Source organism: Hibiscus syriacus, unplaced genomic scaffold (assembly GCF_006381635.1).
Source record: "Hibiscus syriacus cultivar Baekdansim isolate YM2019G1 unplaced genomic scaffold, ASM638163v2 tig00116962_pilon, whole genome shotgun sequence".
Classification (NCBI taxonomy): domain Eukaryota; kingdom Viridiplantae; phylum Streptophyta; class Magnoliopsida; order Malvales; family Malvaceae; genus Hibiscus; species Hibiscus syriacus.
The window spans coordinates 6,904,795-6,925,955 of record NW_024063488.1 but is presented as its reverse complement, the minus strand read 5'-3'; the positions used below and the strand labels follow the sequence as shown (position 1 = coordinate 6,925,955).

General features: G+C 35.9%; 2 protein-coding genes and 3 pseudogenes across 2 annotated transcripts; 2 read left to right on the top strand and 3 right to left on the bottom strand.

Annotated features, from left to right (window-relative positions):
• Positions 1-252: 252 nt before the first annotated feature.
• LOC120190560 lies at positions 253-4,603 on the bottom strand (annotated as a pseudogene).
• A 1,314-nt stretch (positions 4,604-5,917) lies between these two features.
• Positions 5,918-9,089, top strand: LOC120190559 (annotated as a pseudogene).
• A 225-nt stretch (positions 9,090-9,314) lies between these two features.
• Positions 9,315-12,059, bottom strand: LOC120190557 (annotated as a pseudogene).
• A 575-nt stretch (positions 12,060-12,634) lies between these two features.
• LOC120190771 (stigma-specific STIG1-like protein 1) lies at positions 12,635-13,220 on the top strand. Its single transcript, XM_039193824.1, has one exon. It carries the CDS (start codon positions 12,663-12,665, stop codon positions 13,077-13,079), a length of 417 nt encoding a protein of 138 aa, XP_039049755.1. The 5' UTR covers positions 12,635-12,662; the 3' UTR covers positions 13,080-13,220.
• A 3,693-nt stretch (positions 13,221-16,913) lies between these two features.
• LOC120190770 (probable WRKY transcription factor 31) lies at positions 16,914-19,368 on the bottom strand. The gene is made up of 6 exons (XM_039193823.1): positions 18,941-19,368; positions 18,761-18,832; positions 18,474-18,638; positions 17,983-18,372; positions 17,784-17,897; positions 16,914-17,691 (listed from the first exon to the last, which is right to left on the bottom strand). Exons 1-6 carry the CDS (start codon positions 19,274-19,276, stop codon positions 17,098-17,100), a joined length of 1,671 nt encoding a protein of 556 aa, XP_039049754.1. The 5' UTR covers positions 19,277-19,368; the 3' UTR covers positions 16,914-17,097.
• Between the last annotated feature and the right edge of the window lie 1,793 nt (positions 19,369-21,161).

The window sequence follows — 21,161 nt, the reverse complement described above, 5'->3', positions numbered from 1 at the left end:
CCATATTAACCGATAGAGTTTCGCATATATCAATGACAATTGAATTTGATAGTTACACGGCCAAAATCTACCAAAAAATACAATTTCCTAAGTCATTTTTAACATTCTACTCGAACAAGGTTCCAAGGAGGACAAGTTTGCCCAACATTGAACACCAATCTATAAATAATCACAACAGTTTGATTTGGGCTAAAAATTAAACAACAAAGAATGTTACACGTTCTAATTATATCATCTTTAAAAGTTATAAAGTCAATCTGTACGACGCATATACTCTTTAGTTTTCCTAACTGCCTTTCTCACTTTCTGCTCAAACACTTTCCACTCTACAGTATTGTTCTTTACTAAGATAACAGCTAGTATTGCGTAGGCATCCACCCTCCACCATAGTATATTCGAAAACCAGACACCAGAGATGACAACTAGCTACCCGAATCCGTCATGGCAAATGCATCAGCTGCAGTGCAGGCAATAAAGTCCAGTGCTGTCAGGTACAGATGAAAGGTCATAATATGTGATTGCACTCATGCCAAGGATGATAGTAATCCGACATCATGAAGAGCATATAAAACCATTTATCCAAATCTTACTGGTTTCAAATTGCCGTTTTAGATAGTAATTTTCAAATATCTAACTTGGTTATTCCATAACTTACATCACCGATCAGTGATCATTAATGCAGTGAATTCATGAAAACAACCTGCAAACAAGCATTAGCAACTTGTGCATGATGAAAAGAGCTAATCCCAAAGTAATTGTTCCTTCGGGAAGGACCAGCAGCCAAAGAGCCTACAACTCATAAATGCAAAAATAGCAAACCCTATGTTATTCAGACTCAGGTATAAGTGCCAGACACAAGTATATACCATCGACGAGTATAGTCGAAGCATATCCATGTGTTGGACATGCGTGCTTCAAGAAAAATGAAGAGTCGAAGCAATATGGGCAAAACCTACAATTTTCGTCAAACAAGAGGTGAATATGCCACTTCATTACCTGAGATGAGAAATTCATAAATGGTTCAAGTTCTACGGGTGAAGCAAATTCTCTTTGGTGACTAGATTAGGATACAATTTACAAACTTGTCAAAGCAGCTAATCTAGATGTCCCTGCAACATATTTTTTAGTCTTACGTTTGAAACCTAGAGCAGCAAGCATAAGTACTGCTTCTTCTGGTGTTAATGGACATAACCCTTCAGATCTGAGCATGGCAGGGGAAGGTAACCTGAAACAAGTAAAACAGTCGTCTCAATATAAAACACTACTTTGGATGCTTCTCAAATTCAAAAGGAACAGCATGGCATAAGTTTGACAAGAGACGAAGAAATATACAAAATTATCCATACTTTCCTGTCTTTTCGAGCTCCATTAATGCTGGAAAATGGATTTGTCGAAATGCTTCCAGTTCTTGTCTCTGTTCTTCACCTCCACCAAACTCACATAATGAGTGAGCTACCATGTCCATCTCAAATCTCAAATGCAAAGCCTGATATCTGGAAGGTTTTGTGGCGCGGTTATTCCTTGTCTGATACTGCATGTAGGCCAACAATATTAATGATCTAATAGTGCTGGCTGAGCTGAATGCTTGTGCAAGCTTTCAAGGAGTAAAGCAGCAGTTTCTTCCATCTTCGGGACAAATTTAAGAGCATGAAAACTACGTCTCTAGATGAAGCTCCCCAATTAGGAAAAGCAAAGTAGGAAAGAAAAGGCATAGCCATAAATTTTATTAACAAGAACCGATTATAACATTCATCCAATGAATAAAGCTAGGAACTAAAAGGAACATGCTATGGCCTCATATATTAAGGTCAAATTACTTGCAACTGAAATGGTATTGGGTCAAATGCCAAACGATTCCCAAATCCAACAAAATGGACGACTTTTTTCTGGAGTAGGATAGGGCGAATGTTTTTCAGATAGAAGCTTGGTTTAGATTCCTTCATGACATCTACGTCTGTCACCTGGAAATTCAAATGATGAAATGAACAATTACTATAAGATAAAACACCCTAAGACAAAAGCTGCAAGCAAAAACCATTCAGAACTTGGTTTTGAAGAAGAAACAACACTACCAGATACCTCCAGATCTAGAGACATTAGCTCGTCAGGAACTTCTTTCACTATTGGACTTGGTTTTAAAAGGTGCAAGGCGCACTGATGCGCAAAAGTTCAAACAACAATAAACTTGAATTTTTCCCCCGAAAAGAAATGTTTTAATGCAATAAAACATCCATTTTCCAAGGGGAAGAAACATGAAAATTAAGAGCAAAAGAAAAGAAAGGAGCGAAAAGCTGCATCACTTACATCTTTCCAGACACTACTGTACATAAATTTGGGAACAACAGGAGTTACATTAAGTAAGTAAGCAACAATTACAGCATTGCAGACCAACAGTAACATTTAGCCATCAAAAGCTACATCTACTAAACTCAAAAGGAGAGGAAACGTGAAAGAAGAAGATTCAAGAGCTGGGAACACATGCTAGAATTTCTGTCATTGGAACCACTTACAGCTACGCGCTGCTGATTTATTCCAGCATCTGCAGTGATCATAATGTATCCATTCTTACCCTCTACCAAATAACAAAAAAATGTAATGTGAGAGCTGAGCCTGAGAGCTAGTCTAAATTTACACTGTGAAGTAAACATATAGAAGTCAAAGAGAGATACCATCAGGTTCCCAGTTACGTTGATCAGCACATGGGTCTCCAAGCAGAAGCAGCAACTACAGTTTCCTGCCATAAATCTTTTGGTTCACGTTTATTTTGTCCCTATGCATCGTAACAAAATTTGGTTAATCGTTTCATAATTTTCATTACTGTTTCTGTTGGGTTCTCTCAATAAATCCAAGCCCAGCGAATGACCAAACTGCAGAAAATAGCAGCCTATAAATTTGTTTCAACATTATTTAAAGAGAAAATAACCTCAGTGACCAAAAATGTCTTATAATATACGATTTTAATTAATTTTTTTTTGATTTGCCAAAATGACCAACTAAATCGCAATGCGATCGATAATTCGCAAAGCGATCTCCGGTATCGCAAATCAGTTTCCAGATTCGCAACGCGAACTTCGACTATCGCAATTGCGATTTACATATTCGCATTGCGATAGTCCAAGTTCGCGTTGCGATTTATTCCAAGTTCGTTGCAATAGTCGAAGTTCGCATTGCGATTTATTCCAAATTCGTTGCGATAGTCCAAGTTCGCGTTGCGATTTATTCCAAGTTCGTTGCGATAGTCGAAGTTCGCGTTGCGATTTATTCCAAATTCGTTGCGATAGTTCAAGTTTGCGTTGCGATTTATTCCAAGTTCGTTGCGATAGTCCAAGTTCGCGTTGCGATTTATTCCAAGTTTTTTGCGATTTATTCCAAATTCGTTGCGATAGTCCAAGTTCGCGTTGCGATTTATTCCAAGTTCGTTGCGATAGTCCAAAATCGCAACGACGGTATTACATTTGTTTCTTAAGAATTTTCTCTAAAAAGATAGTATTCGCGCGGACGTGTCGAAGACACGTATTACCACGACCCGAGACGGACGGCGGCGACGCCGCCCGAGAATCCCCTTGTTCTCTATCACTCAATAAGGAAGTGGGAAAGCCAAGCCTTAAATACCATTCCCAATAGTGTTTGCAATACTATGTGGGATTGAGCATTACCAACACTTGTTCCCAATACTATGTGGAATTGAGCCTTAAATAGTGATATTATTTTTGAATGTTTTGCTTAAAATTGCAATAATCGCGATTGATTATAGATTGACTTTTAATTATGACATATTTAATCGTATAATACTAATGTAATTGGTTGCTGATTCAGTTGTTTTAAGGTGCATGATTGTTAATTGTTTCCTAATAATCACATTGTATTGGAAACAAGTGTTGGTAATGCTCAATCCCACATAGTATTGGAAACACTATTGAGAATGATATTTAAGGCTTGGCTTTCCCTTTCCTTGTTGAGTGATAGAGAACAAGGAGGACTCTCGCGCGCCGCCGCCGTCTGTCTCATGTCATGTCGTGTCGTGTCGTGATAATACGTGTCTTCGACACATCCGTGCGAATACTATCTTTTTAGAGAAAATTCTTAAGAAACAAATTCTCATGAAATGTCATCTATATATGATGGTTGGCTTTCGCTATTTGCAAAAAACTAGCCGTTGTAACACTCACGTGGCAGGATGCCGGCGTTGACAGCACCCTTAAACCTTAAGTATTTTAATTAAGGGTAAATTATGCTTTTCACCACTCAAATTTAATCATATTCTAATTTCGATCATCAACTTCAAATATTTTTATTTGATCATTCAACTTTGAATATTGAATTTTTATTCATTCCACGGCCATCTGTATAATTATGTGATGATATGACTTGTTTTATGAATATTTGACTACATAGAATCAACTAATATTTTATTAATATTAATTTCTTCTTATTTTTTATTAAATTAAAATTTTTATTAATCACTTCCTACCTCGCTTATCACTTTTATTCCCTGTTTTGTCATATTTTATCTCAAAACAATCACTTTTATTACCATCACATTCGCCACTCTTATCATTTTCACCTACTAATGAATGACCACGAAGTTTGCACCCACCTTCATTCCTTTACCATCTAAAAAATTATCCGTAAACACTGTACTCGGCCATCATCTCCAAAATTTTCAACCATCTCACTTGACAAACCAACAAAAAAACAGCCATCCACAACAACGAGAGGAAAACAATAAAAACAATCAAAAATAAAAATAAAAAACACCTTCAATTTTTGTTGATCTCTGATGATCAAATCTTCCGTTTGAAGATTCTAATGTTGAAGAGATCCCATTTGGGGTAGAGGGGTAACATATCTTCGTTCATACTCCATCAAATGACAGATGGCGGAGATCATAGAATAAGAAATCTAAGCGTTTAGATTTGTGGGGTTTGAGATGTTTTATGATTAAACGCGCACTAATTCACACTTAAAAGAGCATCGAGAAATATTAATACTTATTAGCTGCTATCGATGGCAGCTGATAGTAACTGTTTTGCATCGAGTAGTGGCTAAAATATGGTTTGGTTTGGTAGAAGAAGAAAATGAAGGAAAAAATTAAAGAAAATTAACTTTTAAAGATCCAAAATTAGAGATTTAAAATGATACCATTTTGATACAGATTGTTGTGTAGCTACAACATTTGTGATTTAATGGTGAGGATATAAAAAGTTAATCTTCAAAGTTGAATGATCAATTTGGAAAACCTAAAAGTTGAGAGATTAAAACAAAAATAATGTCAAACCTGAGTGATTAAAACAATAATAATGTTAAAAATGAGTGATTAAAACAAGAATAATGTCAAAATTGAGTGATTAAAACAAGAATAATGTCAAAATTGAGTGATTAAAAGCACATTGAATAAAGTTAAAGTTGAATGATTAAAAACATAGTTTACCCATGAATTAACTAAAAAACAAACTTATATCCGTTGATTTGAAAAGACATAAGAAAGAAGACCCTACCAAAACGTAACATCAACCCAACTGCCATAAACCATATTCCCACATCTTTACAATACCAACAAAATCATTGTAAGAGAAAAATCATGTCCCCGCGAAATTATTAGACATATTCTACCGCCTCTTTGTTTGCCTTTTTTTGGTTTTAACTTCTAATATCAACAAGAACCAAGGATTTTCCTTCTTCTGGGATTTCGGTTCTCAGTTGCGTGCGTTTCACTTTCCCGTCTAAGTAGTGGAGGGATGTTCTTGCTTTTATCGAGTTCTTGAAACAAATCCAAACGCTCCCCCCTCCCCTAGTTCAGCTTCCCATGCGCATCATTCAAAAGCCAAAGATAAAAAAGTATCGTCTTTGTGACTGGTTTTTTTGTTACTAGTTCTTCAATGTTTTGATTGTGGTTGAAGTTAATTTATGTTGAGAGAACTTGGAAAGATCATTTTTCCCTCTTCTTTATGTTTTTATGGAAAGTAAAGATTTTTCTGTGAGTTTTTAAGTTTAAAGAAGTCGATTTTCCTTTGGGGTTTCTGTTTATTGCAGGGATATATTGCAACCTTGAGAGTTTGATCGTTTAATCACGGTAGATTTTCTGATTTAGGAATTATATGTGTATGCAGAGGATATTTTTTCATAGATGGCGACACTAAGTGATATAGGGGTTGCAGCAGGCATTAATCTTCTAAGTGCTTTTATATTCTTCATAGCGTTTGACATATTGAGGCTTCAACCTTTCAACGATAGGGTTTATTTTCCGAAATGGTATCTCAAGGGTTTAAGAAGCAGTCCTTCGAGGTCTGGTTCATTTGTGAAGAAATTTGTCAATTTGGATTTCCGTTCCTACTCGAGGTTCTTGAATTGGATGCCGGAAGCTCTCAAAATGCCAGAACTTGAGCTTATCGATCATGCCGGATTGGATTCAGCAGTTTACTTGCGCATTTACTTGATAGGGTATGCTGCAGGCCATCTCAATTTCCTATTTGTTCATTTTTTTCTCTGTTATTGCTTTGTTGCTTATGCGCTAGAAGTCTTACTTTTTCTGTATATGTTTTTGGGTTTCTTTTAACCCTTTTTCTTTTCATGGTTAAGATGTAGTTTTTATGAAATGCGTTAGCTTATGTTAAGCAAATGAATCACATTTTTAGTTCTCTGCTGATCAAGTTTGTTTATAAGCTCTGAAAGGCATTTAATCTCTTATCAATTTTCATTTCATCCGTTATTTTGTTCTAATTGCTCTCTTATTGTTTTGTATGCAGCCTAAAGATTTTTGTCCCTATCACATTCCTTGCATGGGCAATCCTAGTGCCTGTTAATTACACTAATAAAGCATTGGAGTTGCAACTGAAGAATTTTACTTCAAGTGACATTGATAAGCTCTCAATTTCAAACATTCCAGATGGATCAGACAGGTAGGAGATCTTCTATCACTGCCGACTTATTTTGTACGAGTCTGTCATTCAGGTTACGGTGGAACAATATTTAATCCTATACTGTAGGTTTTGGACTCATATTGTAATGGCTTATGCTTTTACCTTCTGGACATGCTTTGTGTAGCTCAAGGAGTATGAGAAAGTTGCGAATTTGTGGTTGCATTTTCTTGCGTCGGAGAAACGCCGGCCAGATCAGTTTACCGTAAGATGTGTTCTTTGCATTATTATCGAAGTGATTTTGAATTTACTCTTTTAATTCTGTATATCATTTTCATGTGATCGTTGGTCTTTATCATAATCCAAGGAGATATGATTTCTTGTTGATATTCTATTTATGAAATTTATTTAACCTTTTAAGTTCGTTACCATCAATTTCAAACTTGTTGACAAAAGTGAGTTATTGAGAGAATTGGGAACATCATATTATCCATTGCATTTTTATGTCTGTTCATCTATTAGTTTTTTGCATTCTACTGTATATTTTGAAGAAAGTCATGAATTTTGTTTTATTTTATCACACACACATTTTTATGTCTGTTCATCTATTAGTTTTTTTCCTCTCTGCAGAAAATTTATTAAATCAGTTATCCAAGGATTTATACCTGGTATTGCATTGAAGCTCTTTCTCATTTTTCTGCCAACTATTTTGATGATCATGTCCAAGTTCGAAGGATTCACATCAATATCATCTTTAGAAAGGAGATCAGCAACTAGATACTACCTTTTCAATCTGGTGAATGTATTCCTTGGCAGTGTAATTGCTGGCAGTGCAATGGAACAGCTAGACACATTCATTAAGCAGTCAGCAAATGAGTATGTATTCCTTCCATTTTCTTCTTTGTATATCTTCTTTTAGTGATTCAATTGCTGTTTATTCATGGGGGGTGTGCTTTTGATGTAGATTCTTAGTTACAACCAGTGGTATTAAGTTTGGTTTCTCTGTCAAATTAGATATGTTTAATTGGATTGCATTTTTGGTTATGATTTTGGTTTCTAAATTTGCCTTCATTTCAATCTAAACATTTTTTTCCTTTTCTTTGCAGAATTCCTAAAACAATTGGTGTAGCTGTACCAATGAGAGCGACTTTTTTTTTTATTACTTATATCATGGTTGATGAATGGGCTGGAATAGCTGCAGAGATTTTGATGCTGAAACCGCTTATATTTTATCACTTGAAGATTTTTTCTTGGTGAAAACAGAAAAGGACAGGGAGGAGGCAATGGGTCCGGGAAGTTTGGGCTTCAACACCGGAGAACCTCGTATACAACTCTATTTTCTACTTGCCATGGTTTATGCTACTGTGACACCTGCTGCACTTCCTTTCATTGTAGTTTTCTTTGGGCTAGCATATGTTGTCTTCCGTCATCAGGTAAGACCTTTGATACATAATATTCAAGTGTTCTAGTAAATGAATCTTTGTTTAGCTTTGTCTAATTTTATCTTCTTCTTTTTTGTTGTTGATAAATATAGATCATTAATGTTTACAATCAAGAGTATGAAAGTGCTGCAGCATTCTGGCCTGATGTCCACGGACGCATTATAATTGCTTTGCTTGTATCACATGTCGCCCTCATTGGATTGTTGAGTACAAAGCATTTAGCTCAGTCTGCACCGCTTCTCGTTGCTCTTGCTGTCCTCACAATCTGGTTTTACACATTCTGCAAAGCCCGATATGAACCTGCTTTTGTCAGATACCCTTTGCAGGTTTGTTGGTGTTTGGGCATTTAGCTGATGGTTTCCTTTGTGTCTTCAGTGATTCATTCATGCATAAAGCTTTGATCGTAACTGTTACTTTGTCGTTTATTTCAGGAAGCAATGATGAAAGACACTTTGGAACGTGCAAGGGAGCCAAACTTCAATTTGAAACCCTATCTTCAAAATGCATACATCCATCTGGTTTTCAAAGACAACGATGATGAAGTGGAGGAGCAATTTAGCAATAAGTTAGAAGACGAGAGTGTGCTAGTACCAACAAAACGCCAATCTCGAAGGAACACACCAGTCCCTAGCAAAATTAGTGGTGCGTCCTCACCATCCTTTCCGGAGGCTGTTCCTGAATGTTCGGTGTCCTAAATTAGGTAACAACTTTGAACCGGTTTTGTCACTATACTGTTAGGTTTGACCCTGAGCAAAACCATGCAGTGTAAAGAAGAAAGACGACATGCAGTGTAAATTAAACGAACGAACTCTACGTCTGATGTATGCATTTTGTGTTTGCGAAGTTCTTGTGCAGGGGATTGGTATCCCATTACACCTCATGAAAATCTCAAGCTTTTAGTTCAAAACAAAATACAGATAACGTTGTTTGACTAAGAAGATGAGGTTTGGCAATGTATCTTGACCAAATTGAATGACAAGAAGAAAGTGAAAATGAACATAATTCTCCAACTTTATTAATTTACTTGGTTGCATTTCCTTCTAACTTCCCCTTCATCATCGGTAAGAACATTTGATGAAGATAGCTTCACGAATGCAGAAGAAAATACCTGGAAAAATAGGTACTTGTTGGCAGCGAACTCTGTGACTATGGGTGCAGTTCGTCGATCTATTGACATCCTTGAATCAATAGTGAAGAGGCCTTTCCCCATTAAAACATCTTTATAGTAGTGGTTATCAAAAGCCAAGGAAGTCTTATCGTTTGGCACAATGGTGAGGTTCGTCAGTGGTTTTTGGGTAGGGCAAAGTAATCTGAGCATGGCTTTAAAGCTAGGATTCATTGGGTCGTCAGGCTGCCTATCAAATAACCTGTCCACTATGTTTATGCAGTGTCCACCTCCTAATGTGTGAGCTCCTGCAAGAGTAACAACTCCATTAACAAACGAGAAACTTTTCAAAACCTTGGGGGATGGCTGATTAATTGGATTACCCATGATTGCAACCGATTCCTCGAGGTTTAGGCCTTTCGATGCGAAGACATCGAGTAATGTATCGACTGTTATGTTGGGTGGAGGAATCTTCACATTAGCTGCTTGGAGACTAGAAGTGATGGAATCCTTTCTTCCAAGAGGGATCTGAATATTGGGTCCTCCGGACAGTGCAACTGATACCTTGGCTGCTAAGGCAATGATATCTGCACATGAGACCCGCCCTGGACACTCGGCTTCTAGTTTGTATTTAATAAGGTGAATAGTTTCCAGCTTTCTAATGCCAAAATTCATTCCTGAAGCTTATCCAACAGGATGGATGCATCACATCCCTGTATCATAAAAACAAGTAAAAAAATATATAACATGCCCCCAAAAAAAGAGAGGAAAAAAAACTCTGGGTCTGAGAGAGGAATACATGCACTTGGCAATCGTGAAAAAATAGCCTAAGAAAAGCAGCCAGTGCAGTAGGATCAGTGAAGACAACGCCAAGCACAGCATTTCTCACAGTGCTCTCCACGTTGGGACATGAAAACTTATAATAGTCATAAGCGAGCTGAGCCCCACAAGCTCCGACTAAGATCCCCATCCCTAGTGCTGCCCTTAAAATCAACATAAAACAAGTACGGTTTCTCATTCTCTCCCTTAATCTTACCTTATCGGCCTCTTACAAGTACCTAAAGCAATGCGGATGAACATCATAAATATAGCAAATGCAGAACGATAGTAGAGGGATTGTGTCTTACTCATCTTCCAAGAAAGCAACGACTCAAGAAATTATTGAAGTTGGACCCCCGAACTGAACTTCATAGCAATAACTGTCCTATTCCAACGTCGTCCTCGTCACAGGATCTTAAATATATAGCATCTAAAAACCTCAAGGAACAAGAAGGTAAACAAACTTGCACCCAAACATTTTGTATCAACCAATTAGTTTCCCATCATTTGTTTCAAAAATATTTTATATTATCTCTTAACTTACAAATATTTGGTCGATTGAGTCTTAACTTGTTTGACACCGTTGTTGTCATAACAATAAACTTGAATATATTTAAATATGTAATTTTTTTAATCAGAAATATGAGAATCATAGGTGATTCATAAATTGTATTAAAAAATATGGCCAATTATCATAATGGATGAAAAAAATAGATCTAATTAGTGTGTTATCTTCACTTGAGTTTAACAAAAATAATGCATTGAACATGAAAATATTGTTTGAAATAATCCTGCCATTTCGTGGAAGAGGGTAAAATTTCATGTACAGTTAAGCATGGCTCTGAATTGGGCCTACCATTCTGGAATTGAATCTCAACTCAGAATCAATTATGACTCAACATAGCTGCGTTTTCATTGGCATTTATAGTCCAATCTATGACCCCCTCAATTAACTCTTTTTTCTGCTATACTTGTTCGGGCATTTATTATTGTACTTTGAAGCATTTACCAACTAGTTGGTGACAATTGGCTGAATAAGGAGATAGTTAAACTAAAAAGGTAAAAATCCTTTTTTTTAAAGGTTGGATTTGATGTTACACCTAATCAAGATGACACTTATTTGTTATATGATGATTTTTCCTACTTTGAACCCTCAGATTGGATTTAGATACGTGATCTGCAATCGTGAATAGTTTTCTCATGTCGCTCGATTCTGATTTATTGTTTATTGGTGGTCTTTCGATAGCTTGATCCCTTTTATAGTTCGTTTGTCGATGCGGTTAAAACTGTTTGTATCTATCTTGATTGTAATTTAAATATTTTCTATTTTTAATATATCTTATAAAAAATGATTTTGTGGGAATGCTTATAGTTTTAAATTTGTTGTGAAGCATATATTTCCAAGGCCACAGCTGTTAAAAGCTAACTATAAGCATTCCAACATAAACCCACCTCCATATGTCGGCAGCAAAGCTTCGGATATTGCTGATCCTTCATCTATGCAAGCTATGCTAAGAACAGTCACTGCATACCCTAAAACAATGTGGTAAATCCACCACAACTTGCGGCAGTCTCTTCTTTCTCCGGTGGCAACCACATCTGAACCCCACAAAACAGAACTCTAATTGAGCTTATGTAATCTTGTTGCCTGGCTATACAATCAACGGAAGGAAACAAACAAAGGCACTCTAGGTGGAGCCCTGAGTTAGAGCTTATGTTGCTCCCTATGAGCCGGCTCTGACTATGAGGGACTCCTTCATTTATTCTAGGAAGAGGCTCAACAACTATGAACTGAAACTCTGATGTCAATTACACAAAAAAGGGAAGAAAACCCATGTGAGGTAAAAGGGAAGAATACATTAGCAGCGGCTGCACTTTGGGAAGAATTCAATGTCAATACGATACAATGTAGACGTATCAATCCAAGTGCTTCTTTAAAAAATTCAATTTAGAATACAAAAGCAATCTGAGTATTGGATTAAATGACATACATTTCTGAGAATTATAGAGTCGAAAAGGTTGACACACCTTCTCATAATTATATATGAATTAATTTTAACAAAAGTGCGTATTTCAATTGGGTACAAATGTTGGATTGCTAACAAGGCCAAATCTCTATATATGTTGATGAAGATTAGATATATAAAAGTCAATGCAATCAAGCGCACAGACTCTATGCATGAAATTAACCTAATATTTTGGTATAAATTTTCTTGGGGACGCCTAACTCAGTTTACTTAAATATCTTAAAACACATGTTGAATTGGACCATCCCACTAACGGCAAGAACGAAACCATGCAGAAATTTATTTTCTACTTTAAAACCAACTCCTGTACCTTTATTACATGTAATGTCAACCTCTATTCTTGTCTATAAATACCTCTACATCACACCCAGTTTATCCAAAGCAGCATATCATTTTGGGACAACTCTCAAACATGAAAGCTCTCAAAATCTTCACAGTCATTGCCTTGTTCATGGCCTTGGCCAACACCAATCTCTCCGCCACACCATCTCAAGACGAGGAAGACCGTAGCCAGGTCGAACCACCTTTCGTAAGGATTACGAGCCGGTTTCTTGCTCAAAAACCTCGAGGAGCAAGGACGTGTAACAAATACCCCAGAGTGTGTCGTGTCGCCGGCAGCCCGGGGCCTGATTGCTGCAAGAAAAAATGTGTGAACGTAACAGTGGACAGGGTCAACTGTGGTAAGTGTGGTAGGAAGTGCAAGCACTCGGAGATTTGCTGCAAAGGGAAGTGTGTGAATCCAATGTCCAACAAATGGCACTGTGGTGGTTGCAACAATGGCTGCGACAAAGGAAGTAAATGTTTGTACGGGATGTGCAGCTATGCATAATAAACCCTGGCAGACCTCTCTCGCTCTTTCTGAGACATTTCATTAAATATTCAAATGATTAGCAGCCAGCATAAATTTATGTCATAATAAATAAAGGAGACTCATCAGAACTTGGTGTGTGCTTCGCTAGATGTAGTTGATTTTTTTAAGAATTTAATTATTGCTTCAATGATTTCATGTAACTATTTGTAAACTTTCATGATGTTTGTGATACATAAAACTTATTTTTATTGATGGTTATAATGAATGTAATATATTCTCTGGTTCAAATAGAATGAACTTTGTAGTTCTAATTGACCAGTTACTATGTGATTCTTGACGATCATGATCAATAAAACTCAACTCTCGATTTGATTACATTTAACCGTAATGATCATCATCACTGTTAAATAGTTATCGTCAAAAAAGACAAAGGGTTAAGGAGCCTTACAAATATCTAAAGATTACAATATCAACTTTTACTCATAATACGAGAATGATAAGATTTACTTGCCGATTAATAATATCTAATCAAAGATAGAATATTACTTATTAATCTTTTAAATGGAGCCTTAATATGAAAACTTCAATTGAGTTTCCTCCTGGTGTGATAACTTCTTATGATTACCTAAGAAGAACAGGGATTAGCATTTACGACAGAAAAAATGATTAAAGTAACATTATAAGGACATAATTACTTACAAAACAAGCATTACCCTTTAGTTTTAAAACTAAACTTAAAAGGTGACAGTGATGATTAAATTCGAAATTTAAGCTAAACAATCTTTAATTGGATATTTATCCATATATCCTTTAATAACATAAAATCCAAGGTGCTGGAAAGTGTAAATTACTATCAAATTGATGAGAAAGAGGTTATTTGCCTACCTGCATCTAAAATTTTCAACTATGATTTCTTCATTAATTCAGGAGGCCTAATTTCAGTTCCTTGTATTTCTTGTACTCCTTGAATTCAAGAGGTATAGTTGTGGCCCAGAAACCTCGTCCTGCCTTCACATGCGACCGACACCCTCAAAATTTGCAGCATGAGGGGCAGCCAGGGCCCGTTTTGCTGCAACAAAAAATGCGTAGACATCAAGACGGATAAACTCAAGGAAGTGTGGGAAGAAGTGTAACTATTCCAAGATTTGCCGTGAAGGGAAGTGTGTGAGCCCATTGTCCAACCAGAAGCACTGTGGAGGATGCAGCAATAGATGTGGTAAAGGAAACCCATGTGTTTATGGGATGTGCAGTTATGCATAAAAATTGGATGCTCCACGTTTTAAGCTCACCTAGATGTAACGAGCTATGTGTTGCCGAAGCTGAAATGAATCGAATTTTCTTCTATTGTAGCTAAGGAATACTATGTGTACCACTAATAAAGTAATAAATAAAGGCCGAAGCATCGTTGATGTGGTCACATATGTTTAAATATGTTATTGGTTTTATCTGTCTATAATCTAGGTAAAATTATATATTTTCAGAAACTTTCATATCGGTAAAATATTTTTATGGTTATGGTTATGGTTATGGTTAATATATTATTGGGTACATCATACAAATGGTCACCCGACTATATGATGTTATTTTGTTGAGTCATTCGACTGTTAAAAGTTACAAAATGCTCCCATAATTATAAGACAATATTTTGTTCAGTCCCCATATTATTAAAAGTTTTAAATGGTCATCTGACTATGCAAATGTTCAAAATTCATCATTATTCGTTAAAAAAATTGACTACCGTTTTAGTTAAACGTTAATATCATGAATAGAGTATGATAAAATCATATTTTAATGATATTTACTTGCATCACCATTGCTTTCAAACACTGGCTTGAAGATATAATGTTTCAAGAACTAGCACGACGACATAATATAAACAAAGAGTCGATCCACAAAATACAACTCAAACGGTTTTGGGATCAAATTTTATCATATATCAGTCAACATGTTAACATCCAGCTCAGACGACCACTAATTTTTAACGGAATAAGATGAGTTTGTAACATATGAATAATTAGGTGATCATTTTATAACTTTTAATAGTCGTAGAACTCAACAAAACAACACTCTATAAGCATTTTATATATGTTAATAGTTTGCTCATCTAAAGTCTAAACATAATTGAGCTGTTTAGGAGCATCCTCCCGGATGCAGCTGGACTATTCCTTCTGGTGGTTCATAGTAGAAACACTCTTTTATATATGTTAATTTTTTTAATCAATTTTGAAAGAAAAATATCATTTATCATTAATCCTAAAATTTTAAAAATATTAGAATAAATCAGATTGAAACCAATTATATATTTTCTAATTATTAAGCTTAAATATAAAATAAACAAATTAATTTTTAATTTAAATCAATCAAGACCAAATTTAAATTAAATATTAAATCATATTCAAAGAAGAAGAAAATATGACCGATGCTCAGAGACGAAACTACTATATGCATGGGTGGACTGTGACCAGGGGCGGAGATTAGTGAGGGCCCTGTCCCTGTTAAAATTTGTATATTCGATATAATTTTGGTTTAATAATATTTTGATTCATGTAAAAATAAATATTTAAATTAAAAAATATAAGAATTTATTAAATATTTAATCAAGTAAGAAACGAACTAAAGAAGAAGAATCTCGTGTTTTCAAAATTTTTGGTTTAATAACAATTTAGGTTATTGTAAGTTTAAATATTAGACAAATTAGGTGTTATCTTGTGAATTTTGAGTTTCTTTTTAAATCTAGGGTGAATACAGGGTAATATTTGTACAAAGACTCTCAACTATTTGACAATGAACACTCATATTCCTACATGCGCAGTGCTCGAACTCGAGACCTCAAGAATAATAATAATCTCTTAATCACTAAGGTCATTTGATTTGTGCTGAATTTTGAGTTTAAACACCCAATAAGTCTTTACATTTTTCTTAAATATTCTAATATTTCGGGCTCTGTCAATATTTAGTTCTGATTTCGTCCATAGACGTGACCCCCACAACCCTCCAGCCAGGGAAATTTTTTTACACTAAATATATGTATATATATATAATTTAAAATATTTATAAAATAATTATAAATTATCTTATACTTTAAAAAAATTATACTTTATTCTTTCAAGTGAAATCTTGATTCCATCTCTACCTATACCATCCATATATGAATTCTAAGTCGCAGGCTGTAAGTTGAGAAAAGGAGAGTAAGAAATAATGAAACAGTACGAGAAATTGTACGGCGGATGCGATACGGTGCGACCCAATCATATCCGGCGGTGTTACACATTGGGGGTCCCTACCTCCTAAAGTCAACATTCGTATCTCACTCGTCCAATAAAAATAAATTCTTCCCCACGAAACAACTACTCACCATCTTCTTGATTGAACAAATTTGACCTCTAAACAACCCCAAAAAGACAAAAATAAAATAAAATAAAAACATTAATGATAATCCCAAGCGCACGTTGTTGCCTGAAGTCTCGTTCTAAACTTCTCATTACAAATAAATTACGTGTCAAACGGTGGTTGCCGTATTTCCTTGACTGTTCAGAACAAAATAGAAGAATATTACACGTTTATTGAGAAATTGTTTCTCTTCTGGGAATTTTACTTGCACGTTACTTGTAATTCTTTTTTATTCTTCGGGATTTATCTCTCGTCTTCTTGTAAGTGTTGCATTCAATCCTCTTATCTTGTCGTGAAGATATGGTTCTTGAAACGTAAGTTCAAAAGTTGGCTCAAACAAGATGTGCATTGGAAAAAGATAATTATGCTCTTGGTTTTCTGTGTATTTAATTTAATTGGAAATTATGAATAGAATTATCCAAGTGAAACAACATTAACAAAAGAGTGAAGTTACCCTCCCCCACAAGAAATTTATAAACATGTAATCTCCATCGCATCCCCCAATTAAAGAACATTAAAAACAAAAAGGAGGGGGAAATGGGTTTAACAAAAAAGTCGTTTCTAAGTAATATCCGGGGGGGGGGGAACCTACTGATCTATCTTATGCTGCTTGTGGTGAAAGGTGAATGGTGGTGGACTGTTGGCATTACTTTTTATTGTTGTTGGTGTTGCTGCTACTATTATTTGGGTGAGCACCACCAATGATGGAGGTGATGGCAGCTGCGAGGGCGGCAGTGAAGCTCGGATCATTCGTGATGGCAGCCGTGGCGGCGCTTACTTTGTCAGCAAGCGTGGGATGCTGAGGCTGCTGCGGTTGTGGATGAAGAACTTGGTGGCCTAACTGTGAAGACAACTGTAGGCCTGAGAATTTTGACTGATTATCAGGTGCTTGACCAAAAACTTGAGGCAATCGAGGGGCTGAAATTGACGCTAAGTTTTGGGGAGGTGGTCTTTGGAGTTGTAGAGGGCTTGGTGATTGAGTAAGGTCCAATGTTACAGTTGGGAATGGAGCCGAAGCTGAAATCGTTGCCATGCTCGAAGAGCATGATGGAAGGATTGTCCTCGCTAGCAAATTTGAGTTCATGATCCCATCTACACTAGGCATTGACCCGGAAAGCAACATGCTAGCAGCTGCTGATGTTATTGACGCCATTGCCATGGCAGCAGGTGGAAGTGGGTGATTGTGGTTGCCCTCGTAAGTTGTTATCAAGATTGTTCTATCTTCAGCGCAACGTTGAACCTGATCATCACCATTTATACTACTAATCAATTCCAGGCTCTCAAAATTCAAAAATGAATTATAGGCAAGTTAAAAATAAGACATTAACATACTTGTTTTCGGACAGGACAACCAACTGACATGGTGCATCGATAATAAGCTCGAGGGCAGGGGTTTCCTTTTGCCATTTTTTGTCCGTATTTTCTCCATTGGCATCCATCACTGATCTGTATCAATTCCACTAAACAAGTTAAAAATAATTTCATATCGATCCAATGATCTTCACAATTTGTGATTGAAGCAGTAACATACCATGGCAGCTTCGGATCGAGCTCGAACAGAAACACGAGCTTTCCTCATGGTAGCATCCGTAGATTGTTCAATAGGCTTTTCAGGATTCATCTTTTGGGCTTTGTTAGGACCCCGGTTATCAGATTCCGGACTTTCTTCTCTATCAATTGTCTTGCCATCCCGCAAACCAGAACCCTCCAGGTTAAACTCAAAAATCCCATTTTTTCCTTTGATATAATTCTTGGATGCAACTTCCAGGTTGTTTGGAGGAGACCCTGAACGCATTCTTTCTTCTGATGAAGGATGTGACTTCTCATCTGCTTCGTTGGTGCCAGAATATGGGACTAGATCCAGAAATTGTCTAGACACCATCACCTCATCTTTCTTCACTTCCGACTTTACTTCTTGAATCTGAATCCATTGAACATATTTATGTCACTGATTCGAATAAAATTAATAGATATTATACAGTTCCAATAATATATAAATATATATAAGAAGAATAAAATTACCTCATGTTCATGGGTGGTTTTGACTCCCTGATTTCTTTGCTGTTTCATTAAGGTCACAAGGTGCATCTGGAGAGCAGTGTAGTTGTTGCTGACATGACTGATCATGTTTCTTAACTTCTGGTTTTCAGCAAGCATACTTTTGAACTTCACTTGTAATTCCGCCAGCTGAATTCAAGTGAAAAACATTAATCAGTGGGCAAAGGTTCCTTGTGCATATATGCTAGCTTGCCGATTCGAAAAGACCCAAAGCAATAAGAACTTTTTCACTTTTAGAATCATCTCCATACCTCATTCTTTGCTCGCTTATCTTCCGTGCCCGATGATTCCCCGCCATCAATCGTGTGAAGATGCAACCCAGTCTACAGAACAAAAACATCATCATCATCATCAATAGTTCAGTCTAACTGTAAAATAATTCAAAGAAAATGTTTTTTCAAGGGCAAAAGAAAAAAAACATTTGCATATACATCCAAATGACCAGAGGCTGGACCGCCTCCACCATGAGAAATTTCCGTCTTGACGGTGACAGTAGTACCGATTTTGTTATCATCAACAACCCTGTGTTTCTTATCGGAGAAAAAATCGACTTCATCAACCACCTGCTGGTTGTCAGCAGAAGCAGGTGAGGAGGTTCCACGGTGGTCCTCCCTGGAGCTAGCAAGGCTAACAGGGAACTGAAACATGTCCGGCTGCTGCTGCTTTAACCTGAAGAAAGGTCCGGCGGAGGCGGAATTGGTTTTGTTGGGGAAGAAACTAGATACAGGGTCAGTATTACCAAGGGTAAGCCCCCATCCTCTGTCCATAAATAAATGAAGAAACTGTGAGAAGACTAAACGAGAGAAGAAGACCAAATTAAAGATGGAGCTTGAAAGAGAAAGGGAGATATGGGAAGGCGTTTGAAATGTATTGTGAAAGTCTTTCTACTCTCTTTTACCGGTGCAATGGGGTCGCTAATAAAAGAACGTAGACCAGATATAGCTACAGCGTATTACAATTTTTGGATTTTATTCTTTTCGTATAATTATTACGTCAGATGATGCGTCAGATTGCCATCTGGCAAATTGACACCTCTGAGAAACTAAATAAGGAAAAGAGTGAAGCAACTTCCTTTTTTGCCCATTAACCTTTTCCAATTGTTTTTGGCAGAAATTAAAACTATATGATAATTTGGAAACAAAGATCATGTAGAATTACTATACTAGTCAACGAGCAAATGTTTTGGATAATAATTTCTCTTGATTTTTTTAAATCATAAAAGAATTTAATTCTCGAGTGTAATTAGTCGATAGTAGTATTTTTTTAACTTTAAATAGTGAGATTTAGACATCGGTCATCAATATTAATAAATACTTAATTAATTGAGTCCGTCTATATTTAATAATAATATTTGAATGTTTTTAAAGTGTCAAAACTAAAAGAAAAGAATAGAGAGACGGTTGCGGTGCGGTTTGAGAGCTATTGGAAGTTGAGAAATAAAAAAACAGGTTGCGTCAAGAAAGGGATTTGACCATGGTTTTCAGAACGGGCCGGTTACCGAACTGGTCATGCTATCGGTTTATTGGTTCAATCGATCGAATCGTTTTGATCGGTTAGAAGAACCGGAGGACGTCATAATTATTTAAAAAATTAAATAAAAATACAAAAAATAATTAATAAAAAATATTTTTTTATATCACAAGTTATATTCAAAGCAAATCATAAGATATATAAGTTAAAAACCACAAAATCAAGTGAAACAAAATAATTCAAATTAACTACAACATAATATTTAAGGTAAAACATATTAAATAATAAATATAATTATATAACTATAATAAAAAAAATTGAGGTTAAAACAATCATAACAAAATGATATTGTTGGTTTAATTTAAAAAAAACAATATCACATAGCTAAGAAACATAGAAGAGCATCCCAACTAACTTTTATAAATAATAGAGGTAATTTGACATTCAAAAACATGGAGCCTTTTGGTGAGCATAGAATGAACTATTCTTTCACTTCAATCAAGCTCGAATTTTAGGCTTCAATCGAACTTCTAATTTTTTTTGAGTTCGAGCCTTTTCGAGTTCAAGTTTCAATATTATATTTCGAGTTCAAGCTCGTGAGTTTGAGTCGAGTTGAGCTTACTTTTAAAGTTTTCAAGTTCGAGTCGAGCTTAGCAATACTCGAGTTCGACTCGGCTCGTTTAAGAAATGACGTCGTTTGATTTAATTTTTTTTAAAAAAATTGGCGGTTCAACCGATTCATGGTCCGGTCCGATTCGAACGGTTCAACGAGTCCGTCCAATTCAGTAGTAGCGGTTTAACCGAATTATAATGAATCGGACCAGACAATAATTCCCGATTGAACCGGCCGGTCCGATTTTTAAAACACTGGATTTGACGTCCCTTGTTTTTTAATTCTAAAGTAAAAGAAACAAATCCACCGCCCGAAGGGTGCGGCGCGTTCCACGTGATTAAAATTACAGGTTAATGTCTTGCGACGGAAAACGAGAGGAGATATGTTCGAGCTTGTTCCAAAATTCAACCAGTGAGACAATAAGGGATGGATTTAAGTTAAACTTTTCAAGAAGAATTAGATTTTACAATCAATTTTCATTTTGTTTAGATTATACGTAGTTGATCACTTATTATAATGATTTTACAATTGTAATGGTGATTGAATCTATTAATTTTTAAAATGAAAAT

What these genes read in the sequence shown, in the direction of transcription:
- LOC120190771 (XM_039193824.1), top strand. Translation starts at nt 12,663, where the DNA reads ATGAAAGCTCTCAAAATCTTCACAGTCATTGCCTTGTTCATGGCCTTG.
- LOC120190770 (XM_039193823.1), bottom strand. Translation starts at nt 19,276, where the DNA reads ATGGACAGAGGATGGGGGCTTACCCTTGGTAATACTGACCCTGTATCT. An exon ending in CAGCCTCTGGTCATTTGGAT is followed by an intron (nt 18,833 to 18,940) that starts GTATATGCAAAT and finishes TTTGTTCTGTAG; the next exon opens with ACTGGGTTGCATCTTCACAC. An exon ending in GTTGTCCTGTCCGAAAACAA is followed by an intron (nt 17,692 to 17,783) that starts GTATGTTAATGT and finishes GGTGATGATCAG; the next exon opens with GTTCAACGTTGCGCTGAAGA.